The 19,760-nt window shown below is 41.4% G+C and overlaps 1 protein-coding gene across 3 annotated transcripts in view; it reads left to right on the forward strand.

Annotated features, from left to right (window-relative positions):
• The window catches only part of RFX4 (regulatory factor X4), a 99,150-nt gene extending 79,390 nt beyond the window's left edge, over nt 1-19,760 (forward strand). For all 3 annotated transcript variants that reach the window (XM_063321211.1, XM_063321222.1, XM_063321200.1), the window contains 3 exons: nt 701-863; nt 6,181-6,319; nt 18,243-19,760. In XM_063321211.1, coding sequence (XP_063177281.1) covers nt 701-863; nt 6,181-6,319; nt 18,243-18,515 — 575 coding nt within the window. In that variant the 3' untranslated portion in view covers nt 18,516-19,760. The remainder of the gene's footprint in view (nt 1-700; nt 864-6,180; nt 6,320-18,242) is intronic.

The following is a 19,760-nucleotide window of genomic DNA, read 5'->3' on the forward strand; positions in this document are numbered from 1 at the left end:
AAATGGGAAACCCACTTCTTTGCTTTGCTCTTCCCACAAATGCTCTACATGAAAAAATAAATTAAGTCCAGTCCCTGCCGCCTCGAAAGAAGAAAGAAACCTTATTCATGTTTCTTTTGGCTAGGCTATTTCTGTCTGTATATGTTACAATTTGGAGATCTACCACCATGTTGCCACTACAAAGGCTGGTACCTAGTTTGGTGGAACGGATACAAACTGCAAAAATGTTCAAGAAATGTATTTGTGTAACACCCGTCTTTTTCTAATCCTTCATTGTTCTGATCATGCTTCCTGCCTCACTCCAGGCCTGATCAGCCTCAGAGCTAAACAGGCCAGCAGCCCACTCCACGTGAGGGAGACCTCAGGGTTTGGTGCATCGTACCTGAGAAATATTCGCACTGGTGTTCCTCTAAGTCCTATCCCTGTTTTTCTGAAAAATGATAGCCTCAAATTACAATACCACACTGAAAGTTCAGTCTGAGCTAATCCAGATATGTCTCTTACCTTTGGGTCTTTGCATATTCCAGCTGATCTATCTGTATTTTTATTTATGCCTCAGACATGACTGTTCACTTTGGTTGATGCTGTTTCCATTATCAGTGCCTGTAAGGTTGCTTTCTTGTAACCATCTCAAAGCATAACACCTGTATGAACGAACGCCCATGTTAGCTGTATTCCTTTAATGCTTGTTTGTCTGCAGGAGCTATGCAATCCTATACGTGGTCACTCACCTACACTGTGACAACAGCTGCTGGGTCACCTGCTGAAAATTCCCAGCAGCTGCCCTGCATGAGAAGTCCGCATGTGCCATCATCATCTGTCACACACCGGATACCTGTTTATCCCCACAGAGAAGAACACGGGTAAGTTATTTCCCAGTGTCTTGGGCTTTTTTGTGGTTTTTGGACGAACCTATGCTAAGGGTTTTTTTGGAAATGCAGTGAAATCTGCTTTTTGATGTGGTAAGTCTGTATTGCAAAGATGCTGGTATCATTATTCTTTGTCTGTTGTTATTGTTGTACACTTATATTATGTCTCAGTTTTATAATCTCATTTAATTCTATTCAAAAACATAGTAGGCCTGGAGAGTATTTTACAAAAGTGAAAGCTTTGCTAGATTTCTTCTCTGATTCCGGTTTTCCTGTGCTACGTTCTATCCCAAAGGCTAGACATGTCCAAAGAACTATCCTACTATACCATGCCTGAGGAGAGGTGATCCTTCTCTGCTCAGCACTGCTGAGACCACATCTGGAGCACTCGATCTAATTCTGTGCTCCCTACTGTCAGACACAGGCATGCTAGAGTGAGTCCAGAAAAGAGACACTTAGATGATTACAGAACTGGAGCATCTGCCATACAAAGACAGGCTGAGCGAGCTGGGATTGTTTAGCCTCAGGAGGAGAGGGCTCAGGGGGGGTCTTACCAGGATGTATAAATACCTGGTGGGGGATGTAAAGAAGATGGAGACAGATTCTTCTCAGTGGTATCCAGTTACAGGACAAGAGATGATGGCCACAAATTGAAATACAAGAAATTCTGTTTAAACAAGCAACCAACCAACTTGTTTTACTGTAAGTGTGATCAAACACCAGAACAGGTTGCCCAGAGAAGCTATGGAGTCTCCATCCATACTGATATTCAAACTCCATCTAGGCACGATCCTGGGTAGCCTGCTCTAATGGATCCTGCTTTGAGCATGGGGGTTAGATTAAACAATCTCCAGAGGTCTCTTCCAACCTCAATGATTCTATGACTACTGTAAACCTGCAAATAAAAGATGTCCAAAGTTAGAAAAAAATAGCCACATTCTCACCATAATCTAATCTCCATCACTAAAATTTGCTCAAGGCTCTCAATAAAAATAATTACAGTAGAGAATTACATAACAATATTTGATCATGGAAAGCTTCAGAAACTCAGACAAAGTCTCTCAGTGCTCTTTTCAGCAAGCAATACTTCTTCTGTGCCATCCTTATTTGAGTAAGTGTATAACTCATAGATAACCATAACTAAAAAGAAGCAATCACAAAATAATCGATGGCGAAATGCCAGGCACATAGGAAGATCAGCAAGTGCCCAGATGCTGACATGAAGCAAGATGTTCAAAAGACTTTACTGAGTTCCTCAGTCCCATTGCAAAAGTGCTTTCCCAGTGTGGAAGATTGTATACTGTTTGGCAAGGTGACAGTAGATTAATTTGAACCCTGAATCTCCTCTCCTCTTGGATGTGGACAGCTTTGGATTTCTGTTGAAATGTCATTGCTAAGGCCTTCTTGCAGAAACCTGGATATGGAGATATGGAACACCTCTCCTATCCAGCGATATGACTGCTTGGTGGAGGCAGAAGCAGGGTAGCAGGGAGGTTTGGGAGCTAACAGGATGCAAGAATTGGAACAGACCAAAGTAAGGTAGTGAATATAGCCATAAATACATATATGTGTCCGCACATGAGGTTTCACTGTTACTAAAGAAATCTCTTGCCTTTGGTAGGTGATTTGAGGAAACTTTTTTATCTGGGTGAATTGACTTTTCTGAAAGGCAACAAAGACTTCTATAATCTGAATTCTTTTGACATTTGTTTTTATGTGTGACATATGGATAGCAACATTTTGGTGATGCTTTAAACATTTCAGTGTCATCTGCCTTCTTTTCTGGAACTAACTTTGTAAGCTCATAGGGATAGGGCCTCTCTGTGAATCTGTCTTTAAATGGATTCTATCACAATGATTTCCTGATCTCATTTGCCCTCTACATAGTACTAATAATTTTTTTTGAATCATTACAATTTGTACTTATTTTGTATCTACAGCAAAATCAGCACATTGGTATTTCAGTTTTTATATGATTTGAGTCTAATGTGACAGGCTATAGACACATGTTCCTGAAGAAATGTCTGCAGGGAAATCCAGTGACCTCACTCATGGTCTTCTGAAGCATAAGACTCATTATATAGTTCTTATGAAAGGTACAGTCACAGATTCAAGACAGAGCTTGTTTAAAAGCGTTAAAGAACCATATCTTTAGAGAGGAAAAGAAAAAATAAGAGACCTTGTATGCAAGATTCAAACAGATGGTTGCCCTGGAAAGAAAGAGAGAGAGAAGATCAAAGTCTGCACTAAGATTTCCAGGTTTCTGGAGAAAAGAGAAATGGAACAAGCAGCTGCCGTATCACCAAAGACTGAGCCTCACTCCTATGCAAAAGGACCCAATAGATAGTATAAGCAGTGTGGAGGCCATGAGCCGTTCCCCTGCTGTAGGTGCATTTCACACCAAATGCAGACTCTTAGCCACCCAGCATGCCTGAAAGTTTCCTAGCAGAAGTTCTGCTGGGATTCCTGCCAATCTTGCACCCTAAAGATGATCCTCTATGAAATATAAAGGCTCCAAAGCACCTTGAGATAGAAAGACCAGAGCGCTTTATACTTCAGTATTCCACAACTTAAAGACATTTAAGAACTGAAGCCTTGGAACAACATAAAGCCTTAGTAGCTCCCAAGAGAGACTTGGATATAGACTGTTACAGACTGAAATATAGACTGTTGGATTGATTTGTACAAATATTTTCTTTGTGCTTCTGGCCAGTTATAGAAAATGAAATGTAAGTTCAATGATAAAAACTGCTCCCTGTAAAATAAAAATTGATTTAGGCCAAGTGCACGTTACCAGAAATGAAGAAAGGGCTATGTGATCTGTTCCCCATTATTAAAACAAGCCTTATAGCAAGCATAGATTTGTGAAACTGGAGAAGAACACAAGGTTCATAGTCTGCTCTAGCTTACTCCAGTAAATCATCTTCTTAATCCACAGTGCTAGTCTCCACACTTGTGGAGTCTCAGGACTGTAAATGGAAGATCTGTGTTAATAGAGGGAAATATCTCTTGGAATAAGGAATTGCCCTTGTTCCAACTTGTGTCTGTTGCCTCTTACCCTATCACCGTACCTTTGAGAAGAGTTTGGCTCTACCTGTTCTATATCCTTCTGTTAGATAGTCGTAGATCATCCTTTGCCTCTCTTCTTAAGGCTGGACAAACCTAGTTCTCTTCCTGTAAGTCACGTGCTTCAGTCTCCTACCTGTCTTGATGGCCCTCTGCTAGGCTAGCTCCAGTATCTCAACATCCTTTTTATAGTGGAGAGCTGAAAACGGGACACAATACTCCACATGTGGTCTCCTGAGTGCCAAATAGAAAGGAATAATCAGCTCTTTAGGCCTGCTGTCTACACTCCTGCTAATACATCCCAGTATACAGCTGGTCATCTTTGTTGGAAGGACATGTTGGTGACTTATGTTCAACTTTTTGTCCACCAGAACTTCCAGGCAATTTTCAGTAAAGCTGCTTTCTCTCCAAATGGCCCCATCCTCTACCACCACAGGAGTTACGCCACCCCAGATGCAGGACTTTACATTATTCTCTGTACGATCAATTGACCATTCTTTCTGAATCATAGCAGTTAGACTCTAGAGTAACTGCTAGTTCCCAGCTGGACTTCCTCAAAGACATGCCGTCTATGTATAATCCTCACTACTCAATAGCTATAGATGTGGTTCAGAAGTCACTGTAAGACATGGTACTTGGCAGAAAATATTTTTGTTGGATTTTTCAGGTATACTTTCTTCTTAGAGAGATGTAGGGTTCCTTGGTCAAGCACTTTCAGATAGGCAGGAGAATACTAGCCTTGAAGAAGCATGGTCATCTCCTTCTCATGTCCTCAGTGAAGTTGGAGAGAAAGAGGAAGCTTCCTGGACCAAAAGTACACGATAGAGATTAGGATAAGAAATGTTATAACTTCATGCTTAAATTAATTAAAGTGAAGCCAAAAGTGATGAGTATTTGAATGAAGGAGGCAAGATCAATAGCTTCCAGACTAGGACATAGCATCCTTAATGACTAGAGAAAGCACGAAGTACAAACACTGCTGTTGTGTTGGAGGAATTAAAACACATGATGTCTGCCTACCACAAACAGTGTGCAACAGCTCCATAACATAGCCATTCCTCTCTCCCTGACTCTCCATAGCTATCAAAGACAGACTATCAAAGCTGTAGCATGTGAACACCAGCTTGTCTGAAGTAGATTATGGAAATCACCCATATTCACAGTTTAGCGCAAGTGAGTGTAAGAACGAGAGCTCAATGTTGAACCACGAAGACGGACATAGGGCCTCATGTTCTGAAAATGTTTTTCAAGGGGGTGCTCTGCTCTCATTTTGAATCTGCTGGTTTGTCTGGTATAAGACATGACAAGACACGGCATGGTATCTCTAGAACACCATCATAAGATCAAAAGTATAACAGAAGTTTAAACTGTAGCCAGTGTAAAGACGACATTGAACTTTCCAGAAAAATAGTAACTCTGTACAAATAATTGTCTTCTCTCTCTCACAATGAATTGGTTACCTTGTTTGTTTATTTATCATGGGTTTTTTTCATTTCAATAGCATATATTTTAAGAACTTTTAAATTACTGCTCTGAATTAGCAACAAATATCTGTATGGATACACAGAGATGGGTACGTTGCAGAAAGTGTTTGTACATCTTCTGCTAGTGAGTGCCCCAAATACTGGTGTCCAACAAACACTGACCCTGCAGTTTCTTGTAGCTAAGGAAACTGCTCCTTCCTTACCCCTGTCTGTCCCTACACAAGGGGTTGGGATGCAAAAAGAAAGTAGGCAGGTTCTCCACCCTCAAATCCCACTCTGTTCTTGAGTCAGCTTGCTAAAGCTGTATGTTGTGTGCTTCAGATGCAAATGAATACGTTCCTCTTCCTCCCAAAAAAGGAACATCTGACCCCCGTGCAAAGAGATACTGAATTCCACAAAGTAGTTCTTTAAGTCAAATCTTGCCATACTTCCTCAGCCTGAATAGGAATTTACTAGGAACACAGCAATAGAATAATAATAAAAAAGAAACCCACTTTCCCCTTAGAAAGCGCACGAGTGAGTCTGCAATTTAAAAGCAAACAGAGAAACGTGCTGAGTCTCTCTATTTGTCGTGCTGAACACATCATTTCACTAAGTGGCATCTGCTTCCCAGCTGAGCTGGGAAATATCTTTTTTTTAAAAGGTTGTTTAAAATATCATTCTTCTATGCAAAAAAGTGCAAATGTATGTCTCAAAAGTTATAGAATTATTAGCGTTAATACAATTATTATGCATACTAAATGTTTTTAAATGGATTTCAGATACACCGGAAGTTACAACTATGGCAGCTATAGCAACCAGCATCCCCATCCAATGCAGAGTCAGTATCCATCTTTACCACATGATACTGCTATTTCTGGACCACTTCACTACTCAGCTTACCACAGAAGCTCTTCACAGGTAAGTCGGATTTATTACTTGACAATGCTTGCTTAACAGTTTAAGTAGAGTGGTGCTTGTAAATCTCTTATCAATGTATTAGCTGTCTGAATCACGTCTAGTCATTGACGGTTTCTATTTTTTTTTTCCTTTTCAAATATTACCTAGATATCTTTTCATTCTGGTGGAGATTCTGTTGCCAGAAGTAGATTTAGCTTGTGAATTTAGAGGACTTAACTCTAAACCCCAGCATTTTGGACCATAGAAAGTGTTCCTGTGTTAAGGAATAGCTGAAACAAAAATGAATATAATTAGTTGTATGTTTCTTAGTTGTTGGGAACAGGAAGAGATTATTAACAAGAAACAAAAGAATTTTCATGTAGTCAAAAGAAGGTGCAGAGACCATAGTAAATTATTCTGGGGCCTCTGCTTTTAAGAATACCTATATTTAGGAATTTGCCAAAAATGTGAATTCTGTATACAGTTTGAATAACTTCAGGGCGCTGTTGCAAAGAGGTTCTGTTTAATCTGTATGCCATGTTATACTCTACTATAATGCTGAGAAATTATGTCAGTAACTATTTCAGGACTATTTCAGCTCACAAAACTGAGCCAGTAGGAACCAGCACAGATGAAGTGTTAGATGACATGTGGCAACAGTTCAAAAGTAGTGCCACTGTAGGAGGGCTTTAGTACATCATACGACTGGTGCTTCCCCAGTGTAGGAGGCTGCTCGCTGGGCTCTCTGCTGGAAGATCCGCAAAAGGCGGGCACAGGCAGGAGGCAATGGTATCGTGGTATTCCACCCACATAGCATCTCTTACGCTTTATCTACTGGAAATGTATACAAGTATATTAGGGACAACCATACTTAACTATCATCATTGGACTGGAACAGTTTCATACCAGATGCAAAGATGTGAATGCGATAGTGCTTTGGGCTAGAACACACAAAACCTGCATCTCATTCTGGTCTCTGGCATCAGTCTGCCAGGTGATCTCAGAATAGCCATTTCTCCTTTTTATGCTTTATTTTCCCTAGCTGTAAGATAAGAATAATGGTATTGACCTGCTTAAAGCTTTTTGAGATCTGCTGGGAAGATTGTCCTATACAAATCCAATATGCTCATTTGGACCAGCTCGACAATGGCTCCCTACCTTATGGAAAGAACAAGTCTACAACTTCTCACCCATTTGTGTAGCACCTGGTCCATCAGACTACATGAGGTGTCAGGATTTTCTTGAGGGTTGTTTTAGCTGCTGTATTTTCAATAGAATCATAGAATCTTCATGGTTGGAAAGGACCTTTGAGATCATCAAGTCCAACCATACACACACAAAATCCCCCCCTACAATCTCTGCCACTAGAGCATGCCCTGAAGTGCCAAATCTAGACGTTTCTTAAACACCTCTAGGGATGGTGACTCCACCACCTCCCTGGGCAGGCTGTTCCAGTGCCTGACCACTCTTTCAGTAAAGTAATTCTTCCTAATATCTGATCTAAACCTCCCCTGCCGCAGCTTCAGACCATTTCCTCTGGTCCTGTCATTATTCACCTGGGAGAAGAGGCCAGCACCTACCTCTCTACAACCTCCTTTCAGGTAGTTGTAGAGGGCAATGAGGTCTCCCCTCAGCCTCCTCTTCTCCAAGCTAAACATGCCCAGCTCCCTCAGCCTCTCCTCATATGACCTGGTCTCCAGACCCCTCACCAGCTTGGTAGCTCTCCTCTGGACACACTCCAGTGCTTCAATGTCCCTCTTGTGCAGAACTGAACACAGTACTCGAGGTGAGGCCTCACCAGTCCCGAGTACAGAGGCACAATCACTTCCCTACTCCTGCTGGCCACGCTATTCCTGATCCAAGCCAGAATGCTGTGGGCCTTCTTGGCCACCTGGGCACACTGCTGGCTCACGTTAAGCTGGCCGTCCACCAGCACCCCCAGGTCCTTTTCTGCTGGGCAGCTTTCCAGCCACTCTTCCCCAAGCCTGCAGAGTTGCTTGGCATTGTTGTGAGCAAAATGCAGGACCCGGCACTTGGCCTTATTAAACCTCATACAGTTGGCCTTGGCCCATCGATCCAGCCTGTCCAGGTCCCTCTGTAGAGCCTTCCTACCCTCAAGCGGATCAACAATCCCACCTAGCTTGGTGTCATCTGCAAACTTACTGAGGGTGCACTCAATCCCCTCATCCAGATCATTGATAAAGATGTTAAACAAAACTGTCCCCAAAACTGAGCCCTGAGGGACACCACTGGTGACCGGCCACCAAGAGGATTTCACCCCATTAATCACAACCCTCTGGGCACGGCCATCCAGCCAGTGTTTTACCCAGTGAAGAGTACACTTGTCTATGCCATGATTTGCCAGCTTCTCCAGGAGAATGCTGGCTGGCCCTGATCCCTTGGCTGCCCTGCACCTGCCGTGAGAGCTCGCTCAAGATGGTCCTCTCCATGTTCTTTCCTGGTATCGAGGTCAGGCTGACAAGCCTGTAGTTCCCTGGATCCTCCTTCCAACCCTTCTTGTAGATGGGCATCACATTAGCCACCCTCCAGTTATCTGGTACCTCCCCTGTTGGAGGAACAGTGAGTGAACATTTAAGAACATTAAGAGTGAAAGGTTTGTATTTGTTGGTTTTTCAGTACAGGCCTTACCCTGTTATCTCAAGATTTTTTCCAGAAGGCATCGCTTTTTGACTTAAAAATAGCTCGCCAATTTTCTTTACTCTCTCTTATCCTTTACTGCAGAAAACCCATGAGGGCTGGTTCTGAAATAGTCTGTAAGGCCATGAATCTGTTTACAGAACAGAGAATTAGGCTTTTACTGTTTAGAAATGTTATCACCTGCACAAGGAGTTTCTTTCTACTGTCTGGCAACTGTCTGTCACACCAACTTAGACAGCACAAGTTAAGCAAGAAATAAAAAAAGCAAAACAAGTTCAGTACATTTTTAGTTTACTCATGTGCTTGTTAACATGTTATATGGAAATAGTGACATACATTAAAATAATGCAAATATTTTTCACACTGTAGTCGGATGTCTCTGCATCATTTCTTCCTCTCTTGATAGCCCTTGAACTCTCCTGAACATACATGATGAACAGCTATGCTTTAATGATCACACTTGAGAGCAAAATGGTTTCAACTTGTATTTATCATGTTCTTTCTCATGCTCCTTGTAAACGGAGATGGAATCTCACAGCAGGACACAGTTAACAAAACCCTATCAATGCGCTCGTTCTGTATTGAAAGGAGCTACAAACTGAAACCTTACTTTCAAAAATAATCTGAAAGTCTTAAATGGTTTTATATGGAATTTACTGGAATTCTTTTTAAAGCTAAGTGAGCTTCTGTAAAATGCCTACCCTGATGATAAGTTCTTTCGTAGTTACTTTTAGCCAAAAAAGTTCATAAGATGTCCCTAATAAGATGTTAGGGAACTACTATGATTCTACAATTCTATAATTCTACTCTTTTTCTAGCAGACTTTCTGAGGAGAACATGGTGCAAGGAATTGCAGTAGGACTCATGATGCTGCAAAATCAAAATACAGGAAGCCAAATTTGCAATGAATATATAAACAGCTGCCACTATACTGAAACCCGAGGAGATGCAATGTGTATGACTGTGGTAAAATAATCAGTTGAGAAGAGGAGGCATTGACCGTAACTCTTCAAAAGAACTCTTTGTTATAATCTACATTCAGTCCAAATATAGAACTCTGGCTCAACTTTAGCTAATATTCTATCATGCTCTTTAGGATAGTGTCTAGGGATTAACTCCTAAGAAAAAAAAAACTGTTTGTGGGGTAAGTTCTCCTCCACAAAAATGGATTCAGAGAGAGACCGTGTCCCAGACAGGGGTCTGAGGTGAAACTGTCGACATGTAATCAAGGTGGGTTTTAGGCTAGCTATATAAATGACTATTTTGGTCTAAAAGAACGCCATGTCCAACCTCTTTCTGTGGAAGAGAGCAAAATACTCCAGGTTTTATCAGGTCAGTTATTTTAAGGCTATTTTCCATCCCAGATAAATGTTCCTAAAGAAAAAAGAGAGTTGTGCTTGATTTTTGGTTCGTTTGTTTAGTAGAACTTTAAGATGGATCATTTCACAGATACTATTTACAAACCACTAACAAAAAAAAAGTGGAACTGGAGTGAAGAGGATGGAGGGAATAACTTTAATTTGGTGGTAGTGGGGAACTGAACAGCTGGGAAAGGGGAAAGGAACGAGTGACCCTTTAAATTGTATTTGCCAACACATAGCATGTTGATCCCAACCTCACAATACAATGATGCTTGCATTGTATTAATTTTAGGATGTCTGCTGTGGTTTTGTCATTGAGATCTTTACAGTGGGGCTGTGCTGGGGAAGAAGTCACACAACTTCAGATCTTATACTACATACAGCTCTTGAAAAGTGCAGGTGGGAGTCTCAAGCCAAGCCTATCTCACCTGACCAGCAGCAAGTCCATGTTAGTGAGAGGCACCTGGATAATTTGAATCCCCTAGTGTTGGAGGAAATGAGACAGCAGTAGCTGCTAAGGCTGATACTGCTGAGGCACCATACGTCACAGCATACACCCCATATTTACACCCCATCCCAGAAGAGACTGGTGGGTGCCCTTGAGGTAATTGTTATTTCCCCCCTCTGAGACAGTCTTGGAGCTTACCTTGTCTCACAGAAGAATGCAATAAGTGTCTTGTGACTTTGGGCTAAATAGAAATTTTGATAAATAGATCATAGTTTCAGAAAGATCAGTGACACTCAGATGGACAAGAAGGCAGAAAAAAAAAAGAGGAGGACATGGCTTGTGAAAAGCTTACTAGGGGAGTGAATGATCTGATGAAGTAATACCTGCAGCTACTAACCCAGCATGGCCTAAAACTGGCGCCTTCTGGCAGGACAGGCTGACTAATTCCTACTGATGGTTAAGACTCTTTTTGTTGACAGGGACAGTCTGTTCAAACCTTGGTCTTAATCCGAATTCTTTTTTTTTTTTTTTTTACTTTCATCAGCATCTGTGAATAGTTCGCAGAACAGTTGCTTCCTTGTAACTCCAGGCCTGATTGCTCATTTCTTGACTTGGCTTACTGGCCAGGAGCCTGGCACATGAATAAAGAAAAATGATCTACAGATTGATTTGTTACTATCTAGTTCCCTAACCCGTGGTGCGGAAGTGCATACGATCACACAATGCTATTCCATCATCATCTAGAAGGGGACTGTGTAATGTGTGTACATAAACACATCTATACTGACTTGATGTTTTGTAAGTCCTTTGCCTATGCAGTTTTAGGTAATAGACAACAACTCTGTATAAAAGCCTCTGAGCTTTCTTATCAACCTATGTCAAATTTAGCAGAGATCTATCCCCTTCAAAGGTAACCCCTTCACAGTGTCACCACTTAATCCACCTCCACAATGTCCACTTGGCTGGCTTTTGATCACAGCTTTTGTCTGCAAGTTTCACCCTGGCTGGACAGGTCTTGATCCTCTTTCAGGCTATCCATAAGTATTTCAATTCATACCATTCCACCTCTTCCTTAAACACAAAGTAATTCATGCTGCAGTAATTATTCTTTGTAAATGACAAGGATAATACTTTTAGTAGGAAGAGTAACTACAGAAATCTCCAGCAGTATATATTTTTATATTTTAATATATCTGGTAACATATAAAGATGCACATTGCATGAATGTACATCACTGTACATGCAGCATGAGAAATGACTGTGGTGAATCATATTGTTGGTCCATTTATCCAGGTCTTATCTCCAGCAATGAAAAATAAATGAATGTGTGGAGGAAAAGTCTTAAAAATAGGGTAGATAGAGAGTGGTCCTTTCACCAGCGTAGCCACGGTCTTTGGCAAGAGCTGACCTAGGGACATCCCGAGTAGCAGCAGCAGATGGACTGTTGTATTTTGTAGCAAACCACTCTCCATTACCCTGCCTTTGAGCTTTTTTGTACTTAGAGACTTAGGGATGAGTTGCATGAAATATACATTCTCTTGTTAATTTTAAGCCTGTTATCTCATAATTGCATTGGGTGCCGTATGTTTTTTGGGTGATGAGGAATAGGGAATATTCATTCCCTGTTATCCAGATATGAATAATATTAATTCCCTATTTATCTGTGCTCACCATTCGAGACATTATAGGTCTGCATCATTCCTCTCACTTAATTCCTGTCACCTCTTTTCCAGATTTAAGACTTATCATCTGTTTAGTTTCTCTTGTGACAGGTGCTCTATACACAGGAGCTACTTAAGGACTGCAGGTGCACCGCAGGGCAGGCGTAGTCTGGGGGGCATGTGAACATCCTGTTCTCTCAACAGTCCTGAGCAGGGAACCTGCTGGAGCTGGAGCTCCCCTCCAGCCTGTCGGTGCAAACCTTGATCTCAGAGAAAATAGGAGGGATTCAGTCAAGGAGCTGCCAGATCAGCCACTTAGATCTGGGAAGCACTCCTAGATCCCACGCTGCACACAGCCTTCTTTTACCTTTTCTTCCTTTGCACTTCCAAGGTGGACCAACCACCTCCAAATAGTGTATCTCAGGTGGAGGTACTTAACAAAGAGCCATGGAAGTGGTGTAGCAATGTTTCCCTTTTTGTTCCTTGAGATGCAGTTCTCACCTTAAAGACAAGCTGCTTTTAAGCTACCTCCTGTTGCACTCAGGAGCATAGCCAGGGTCAGCTGTTCCTGAACTGGGACTCTGTCCTCAGGAGGCACCAATCAGCTTCTGGAACTGGGAGAAGCCCATTTGTATCAGCAAGTGCCTGTGCTGCTGTTTTGTTGTTGTCAGACTGGGTTTATGAAGAGCATAGTTTACTTCCATGGTCTGGACAGAACAAACCAGCCTGGAAAATGCTGCAGTAGTACAATCTGCTGTTACGTGGTAGGTTGGGCCTGCACCTCTCAGAGGGACGGAGCACAGTATTGGGGCCATAGTTTAAGGGACTTTAAGCAGTGTTTGCACTCTGACTCTCCTAAACTGCTCTGAGGACTGCGGTGGTCTCACATAACTTCCCAGAAATGGCCTATAAGTTGCAGTGCCACTTGGTTTCTCTGTGCCATGCTGCACGCCACAATTCTACTCAACCACATCTTCAGTTCCCTTCATGTGCCTCTACAGTAGGATTTACGTGGGGGCAGTACTGGAAGAAAGTAGTAACTGTTTTTTGTTACAGTCGGGAAGCCGAAGAAATCCTCTGCCAGACAGAGCCTGTGCTTTAGTGTCCATTCATGTTGTTCTGGCACATCTACTTCACAAAAAAAAAAAGAGCGGAAAAGTTCTTGTCCCCTCAGCACATATACAGTATAAACTCATGACGATACCGATGGAGTAAAAATAATATACCCTTCCCAATAACCACTCTCTCATCAAACAGCTACTAATGACAGAAAGAAAAAAAATACTGTCCAAATCCCACCCATTCAACAAGAATCATTGTTCCTAACTGTATGGCTTCATAACGGGCTTGAGACTGTTAGAGTGTAATTGAAGTAATTATGTATTGAATGCAACAGGAAACAGATGTCTTAACTTCTTTTTAAGTAATTACAAATAGCATTTTCATAAGGCTCCAAATGCCACTCCCCAAAGTACCAAAATCACTTAGACGATTGACTTGAAAGTTTCACCCAACCTTTTTGACAGGCTAAGATTCAATAAGGTTCACTTTGTGGAGAAAAAGATCAAATTAAGGGTTATAAAGATGCAATAAATCAATAGTTTTTATTATGTCATTTTTTGAGATTTTAAGCATATTTTTATGAAGTTAATTTGTAGCCAGTTTTTTCACAATTGCTCAAATTTCTGGTATTTGCAAGTCCTGAAGTAGTGGCTAACATTCAACATTAACTTAGAGGGTTCTGCAGAAGTGTGAGCTAATGCGATATAAAGTCAGAGCCACATTCATAAGGAAAATATTTTGCTGTTTGGACAGAGACACCTTTCACCTCCATACATAATCAGTCAGTGAGCTGAGGACAAGAGTGAAAAGATTATTCTCCATCCCGACACTGCAGGAACTCAGTGTTCACTTCATGGGAGGACATATTTAACGTTGTATTTTCTAAAATAATACTAAAAGAAATTGAATTAATTTTACATTTTTGGGCAGGGCCTTAACAATGATCTGCTCAAAGTCTCCCAGACTTAAAGGGCTTCTTGTCTAGGTCTAACGGCAGCAGTAGCAGCAAGTGTGAGTTAACCCAGAAAATGGTAATTTCCTGTCAAGAGCCCTCCAACAAACGTCGCTTTTATATCTGGCAAAGATCACTAGGCCCCAGTGTTTTGAGTTCAGCATGCTTAAGCACTCTTCATTAAACCGGATGTAGAGTGTGAAAGGTGATTCAGGCAGCATGGGCAGGCATCCGCCCAGATGGCTATGCTTTGGACACTCCAACAAGGCTGAATAGATGCTTCATTGGGTGAGTTAATAGGCAGGCAGGGGCCAATGAGTACTTTAAAAATATTGTCTTTCAATAGTCTCTTCACTGTAGGGAAAAAGAAGTCACTGACTCTTTTGCGATGAGCTGACCTACCATTACAAAACTTTCCATCTTGCGTTCAGTCATAACAGAATTTATTGTAAAATACTAGATATTTAGGGTCCATGTTATTTTCAAGCAATTATTCTTTTTACATTCATGACACATTCATAAACACAGCTGCATCGGGTGCACTTGATGAAAAGGAAAAGCAGCACACTGTATCCTGTCCCCTCATGCACAGCCATTAGCCCTGCCTTCTTAGTAAGCCTTAGCATGGCCTCTTGACTGCGGATAGGAGGAGGATTATCTTTCCTTTTCCGTTCATTCTGGGAGCCAAGGTTTCATTCCCCCAATGGCACGGGTTTAGGTCCAAACTACCTAAAAGACATTATGTGGCTTCCCCACACAATGCCATGTACAACCAGGAGACCCACCACAGTATTCCCAGAGTTCAGTTTGTTCCTCTTGCTCATATATAAAAGTCTTATAGTCTACAAATTATCAAGTAGCAAATTACCCTGGCTGAAGCCAGGGCTTTCTCTCGGCATTTGAAAGGAGCGTGAAAGCAAGTAATTCCCCTGTTGTAAGTCACAACCTCAGTTTCACGGCCTCAAAGGAAAGTTGCACTGAGTCAGGATGGCAAAGGATTCTGTTATGGTTAACAACAGAGCAGATCAAATATCACATTGGGAAGAAGACAGGAGATAATCATTGGTGTATTATGACAAAAGCCTAGATTAATCTTGTCGTAAGTATGTTCTTCGATACAAGAATCTACAGTGACTTCAGGTGTAGATCAATGGGTAATAAAGGCAAAGACAATGATAACTGGTATCTAGTAAAACACTACTGAAGACGAAGAAGAATGTTTCTAGCTTGGCCCACATCTTGCATCTCCACAGGTGACATGCAGAAAACAGAAAGTTAAAAATGTATTATTTGTGTGGTGTGTTTTTTTCCCTGCGATCCACCCTGATCCTGACTCCCATCATCTCAAATGTACATTTTGTACACGTTCATTAGTGGGACATTTGAGATCAGCCAGGAAAAACAACTTACAGGCTTGACAGCTAGGGAAAAGGGACTATTATTTAACTTGAGCCAACCTAACTCACGGATTACGTCATGTAGCAGGAGGAAGAAAAGGGCCATCTTCTGAGGTCTGCTCATCTTCTGCCTTAAATATTTATCTCGAAGTTTGATAAATTCTTCTGGTGGCTGTAGACAGAGCACAAATTACTCACTTTTATTAGATGCCTGCCTTTTTGACAACTAAAGTTAGGTGAGATGAATTCAGGTCTGAAGCTGTAGTGACTAACGTGACAACTTGTTTGCTCCGTATTCATTACAGCAGGAGTTTTGTTCACCAAGATGTTCGGGTGAAGGCAGTCAGCAGGCACTAGCATGAAAATTACTTCAGTGTATTGCTGGTGCACACCAGGAAAGCTGCATCCTAAATCTACTAGCTAGCCCAAACATTAAAAATATGAAAATTGTTCAACTTTTTCTGGAACCTGTCTGTTTACTTAGAATACTTGCAAGTTGTTTGTCTTTTGACAGAGTGCTCTGTGCTTAATTAATGAGTTAATGGAGAGAACCATGATCCTAAATTCAGATCATCTCATATAAAACTTCAAAGCTTGAGTTTCGTTGTTGCTGGGCACAGGCAGCTCTTATCTTTAGCGAAAGCAAGCAAAGCTGCAAACTTGATTCTTCTGTGAAGAAATAGGCGGCTTTCTGCAGTCAGTGCCTAAGCTCTGCTGAATTTTTCTACTGTAAAGCCTTTTGCAGGGGTGAAGATGTAAATTTAGATGATCATGTATAGGCTTGTTGCCAGTGTTGCCAATACAGCTTATTCTGATAGCTGAATTAGCAGTATCAGTTGAAGCATTGATGGTCCAGTATTGTGCTGCCATTTACCCACCTGTTTCAGCGGCTGGTTGCACAGGTAAATCCCCAGTCTCTGTGGCATTGAGAAGTATCTGCTAAGTAATGCATTGTACAGCTTTAATCTCTTCTCTCTCATCTGCTGACTGGCTTGTCTCCCCAGGACACGGTGGAATATACTGTCACTAACTACAGTATTTTGGTCAAAAATAGTCTTCTCTTTCTCCTCTCTAATTAGGAGTGGCCAGCCTGTGGCTTTTGAGCTGCCTGAGGCTTGCAAACTGTTCGAATGCATTTGCCAAGGCCGGGCTGCCTTCCTGGCTGCGGTCTGGAGGGTGTCAGCAGAAACTCCTCATGGAGACATTGCTGTAATTGCCTTGGGGACCCATTTATGCAACCGATTAACCCCAGCCCCATCCGGCAGTGCAGTATTGTAATGAGACCCTTTGGGAATCACTGCCATCTCCCTCCTTGGAACAACTATGGCAGCTCTTCTCTCCATGACCCTCCAAAATATGGGGAAGGGGTTTTACGGTCCTCAGCCATATAGAATTTTGGCATGCAGCTTGCAAGGTTTGTAAGCATCAGAAGAAGTGGTAGTCCTATTTGGTGACAGCTTTCTAGTTAAGGAAATGTCACAGTGTCCAACAATCCAAGATGATGAAATTTAAAATTCTGATACTTTTTGTAGAAAAGGTACAGCCCTGTTTGTATGGTCCATCTCTGTGATGCAGGTGGATAATAGGAGGGCAAAACAAGGAGAGGCATTTCTTAGGCACAGCACACAGATGATCTGCTCCTGTAAGACGGGCAATAAGATAAATACATGTTAAGCAAGCACTCATAAGCACAGTTTACTTTCTGTTGCTGGGCAGCCTGTGGCTCCAGAGGGCAAAAGCTGTTCTCTGTTTTCCTGCCTATCCTATCCTATCCTATCCTCAGCACATCTTCTCCTTCGTGGGAGGCATTTGTCGGACTTCTTTGATTTCTAGTTTCCAACTGTCACTGCGAACAGCTGGGGAATAGAGAGATTCTTTTTCTGCCTGCCTCTTTTCATAAGTTCTCCAATTAGCTACTCGCTCTGGGGCCAGACCATACTATTTTTCTGCAGAAACTGGCAGGATGGCTTGTGAACATTTAAAAGGGAAGGCACCTTTCCAGTAATAAAGATCCTTTTGCTCTCCTCCCTCAAAACTCAGTCGAGTGAGCAGGAGTTGGGACACTTTATACTATGTTTTTTACTGAATAGCAAGTTTCCAAGTAAAAGCTGTGAGAAAAAGATTAGATTAATTCAATTTATTTTTCTGCTCCCAGATATTCCTGCCAGTACCTAGCTCTGTGATAAATTAGTTCAATATTTAAATGCAGTGACTGCTTTGCAAGACCTTCTGCAGGCACTAGTTATTTGATATTTCACCTTCAGTATGTTGGAGTCATTGGAGGGCTGCCAATTCATACGATTTTGGTTTTGTTAAACGTGTTAAACGTGGCATTGTGATACCACCAGCCCTTATTTTAAAATTAAGTGTGTGGTAGATAATTCTTTATTTTGTTTTTCTTGTAGTACCCTTTCAACAGCCCAACATCAAGAATGGAGCCCTGTTTGATGAGCAGCACTCCAAGGCTGCATCCCACACCAGTGACTCCTCGCTGGCCGGAGGTCCCGGCCGCAAACTCCTGCTACACGAGCCCATCCATGCACTCCACAAGATACGGAAATTCTAGTGACATGTACACCCCCTTGACTACGCGCAGAAATTCTGAATATGAGCACATGCAACACTTTCCCGGCTTTGCCTACATCAACGGGGAAGCCACCACAGGTTGGGCCAAATGAAAATGACTGGTATCAGCTAAGCCCATGTCCTTAAAAGAGTTATGAAAACTTCATGTTATGTGGGACTTTTCATGAACGTTCTTCAAGGGAGGCGAAGATGGAAAAGATCCTGGGCGGATAAACATAGTTCATAATGTGGGCAGATTGCAGACCAGTATGACTGAATGTTCCTGTAGCCGAAAAAGAATTTTGTGCTATCCTAGACCACTTTTTGGGGCCAATCTGTGCCTTTTTTAATTCTGGCATGTGGGCCAACCCTGTGTGCTGTCAGTTTGAGTGAGCCATTTTTGACCCCCTCTCTTATTGACAAATATTAATGAGTCTTACAACAAAATTACTGGAATGGGACCTATTTATAATTTGAATTAAAGACAGGAAATACACCCTCAGCAAAACTCTGTCATCTGTTCTTCTTTTAAGCTCTTAATGCATCCCTTAAAAACCATTCTGCCAAGTCATCACTTGTTCACATCACCTCCTCTGGCTCCTTAAAAGACATGTGCTGTCGTAGGTTTCAGTTTACACCTAACTTTGTATATTGATGCACCTTTCTGTTGATCCAGTAAGTTTGATCTTTACAAAAGAGAAGACATGTAGCATTGAATTATACACTGCCTTAAGTTGACTATTGTTCTTATTATATATGTATTTGTGTTAAGTTTGCACAATCTGGAAAAATCTAATTTCTCTGGTCAGTAATGACAAGGTTAAGAAGGGACTTGGAGACTGGGAAGATTTTGAATTCAGAGCCACATATGTTAAATATGATGATATGAAGCAATTATGTAAAGAAAATGACAATGCAAACATGATTATTCATTTAATTACCTATTGACAGGTATGAAACTGTTCTCTCAATTCCATCACGTGGTGATAATTCTATATACTTCTACAAAAGCAAAATTCAAAGCTGTGCCTTTGAACTTATTCTGTACTGTGTATGTGTGGAAAAATGTATTGTATTTTGGGGAGAATTTTTCTTAGACATTTTCTGTCAGATTTGTAGCTATTTGTGAGGTTTTGTTAGATTTTATTAACATAGCTTTTTCTTCTGTATTATAAAATGCACCAAGCAATTATGGTGGACCTATTACCCTATGGGTAAGAAATAAATAAATGGAAATATGACATCAGGCATTTTAGTAATTGTTTTGTAAATAAAATCTTTGATAGCACCCAGTGTGTTGATAACCATGTTTATGCCTAAAATGGACAAAAGTGTTATTTGTACAGTTGTGCAAGATA

Source organism: Chroicocephalus ridibundus, chromosome 1 (genome assembly GCF_963924245.1).
Source record: "Chroicocephalus ridibundus chromosome 1, bChrRid1.1, whole genome shotgun sequence".
Lineage (NCBI taxonomy): Eukaryota > Metazoa > Chordata > Aves > Charadriiformes > Laridae > Chroicocephalus > Chroicocephalus ridibundus.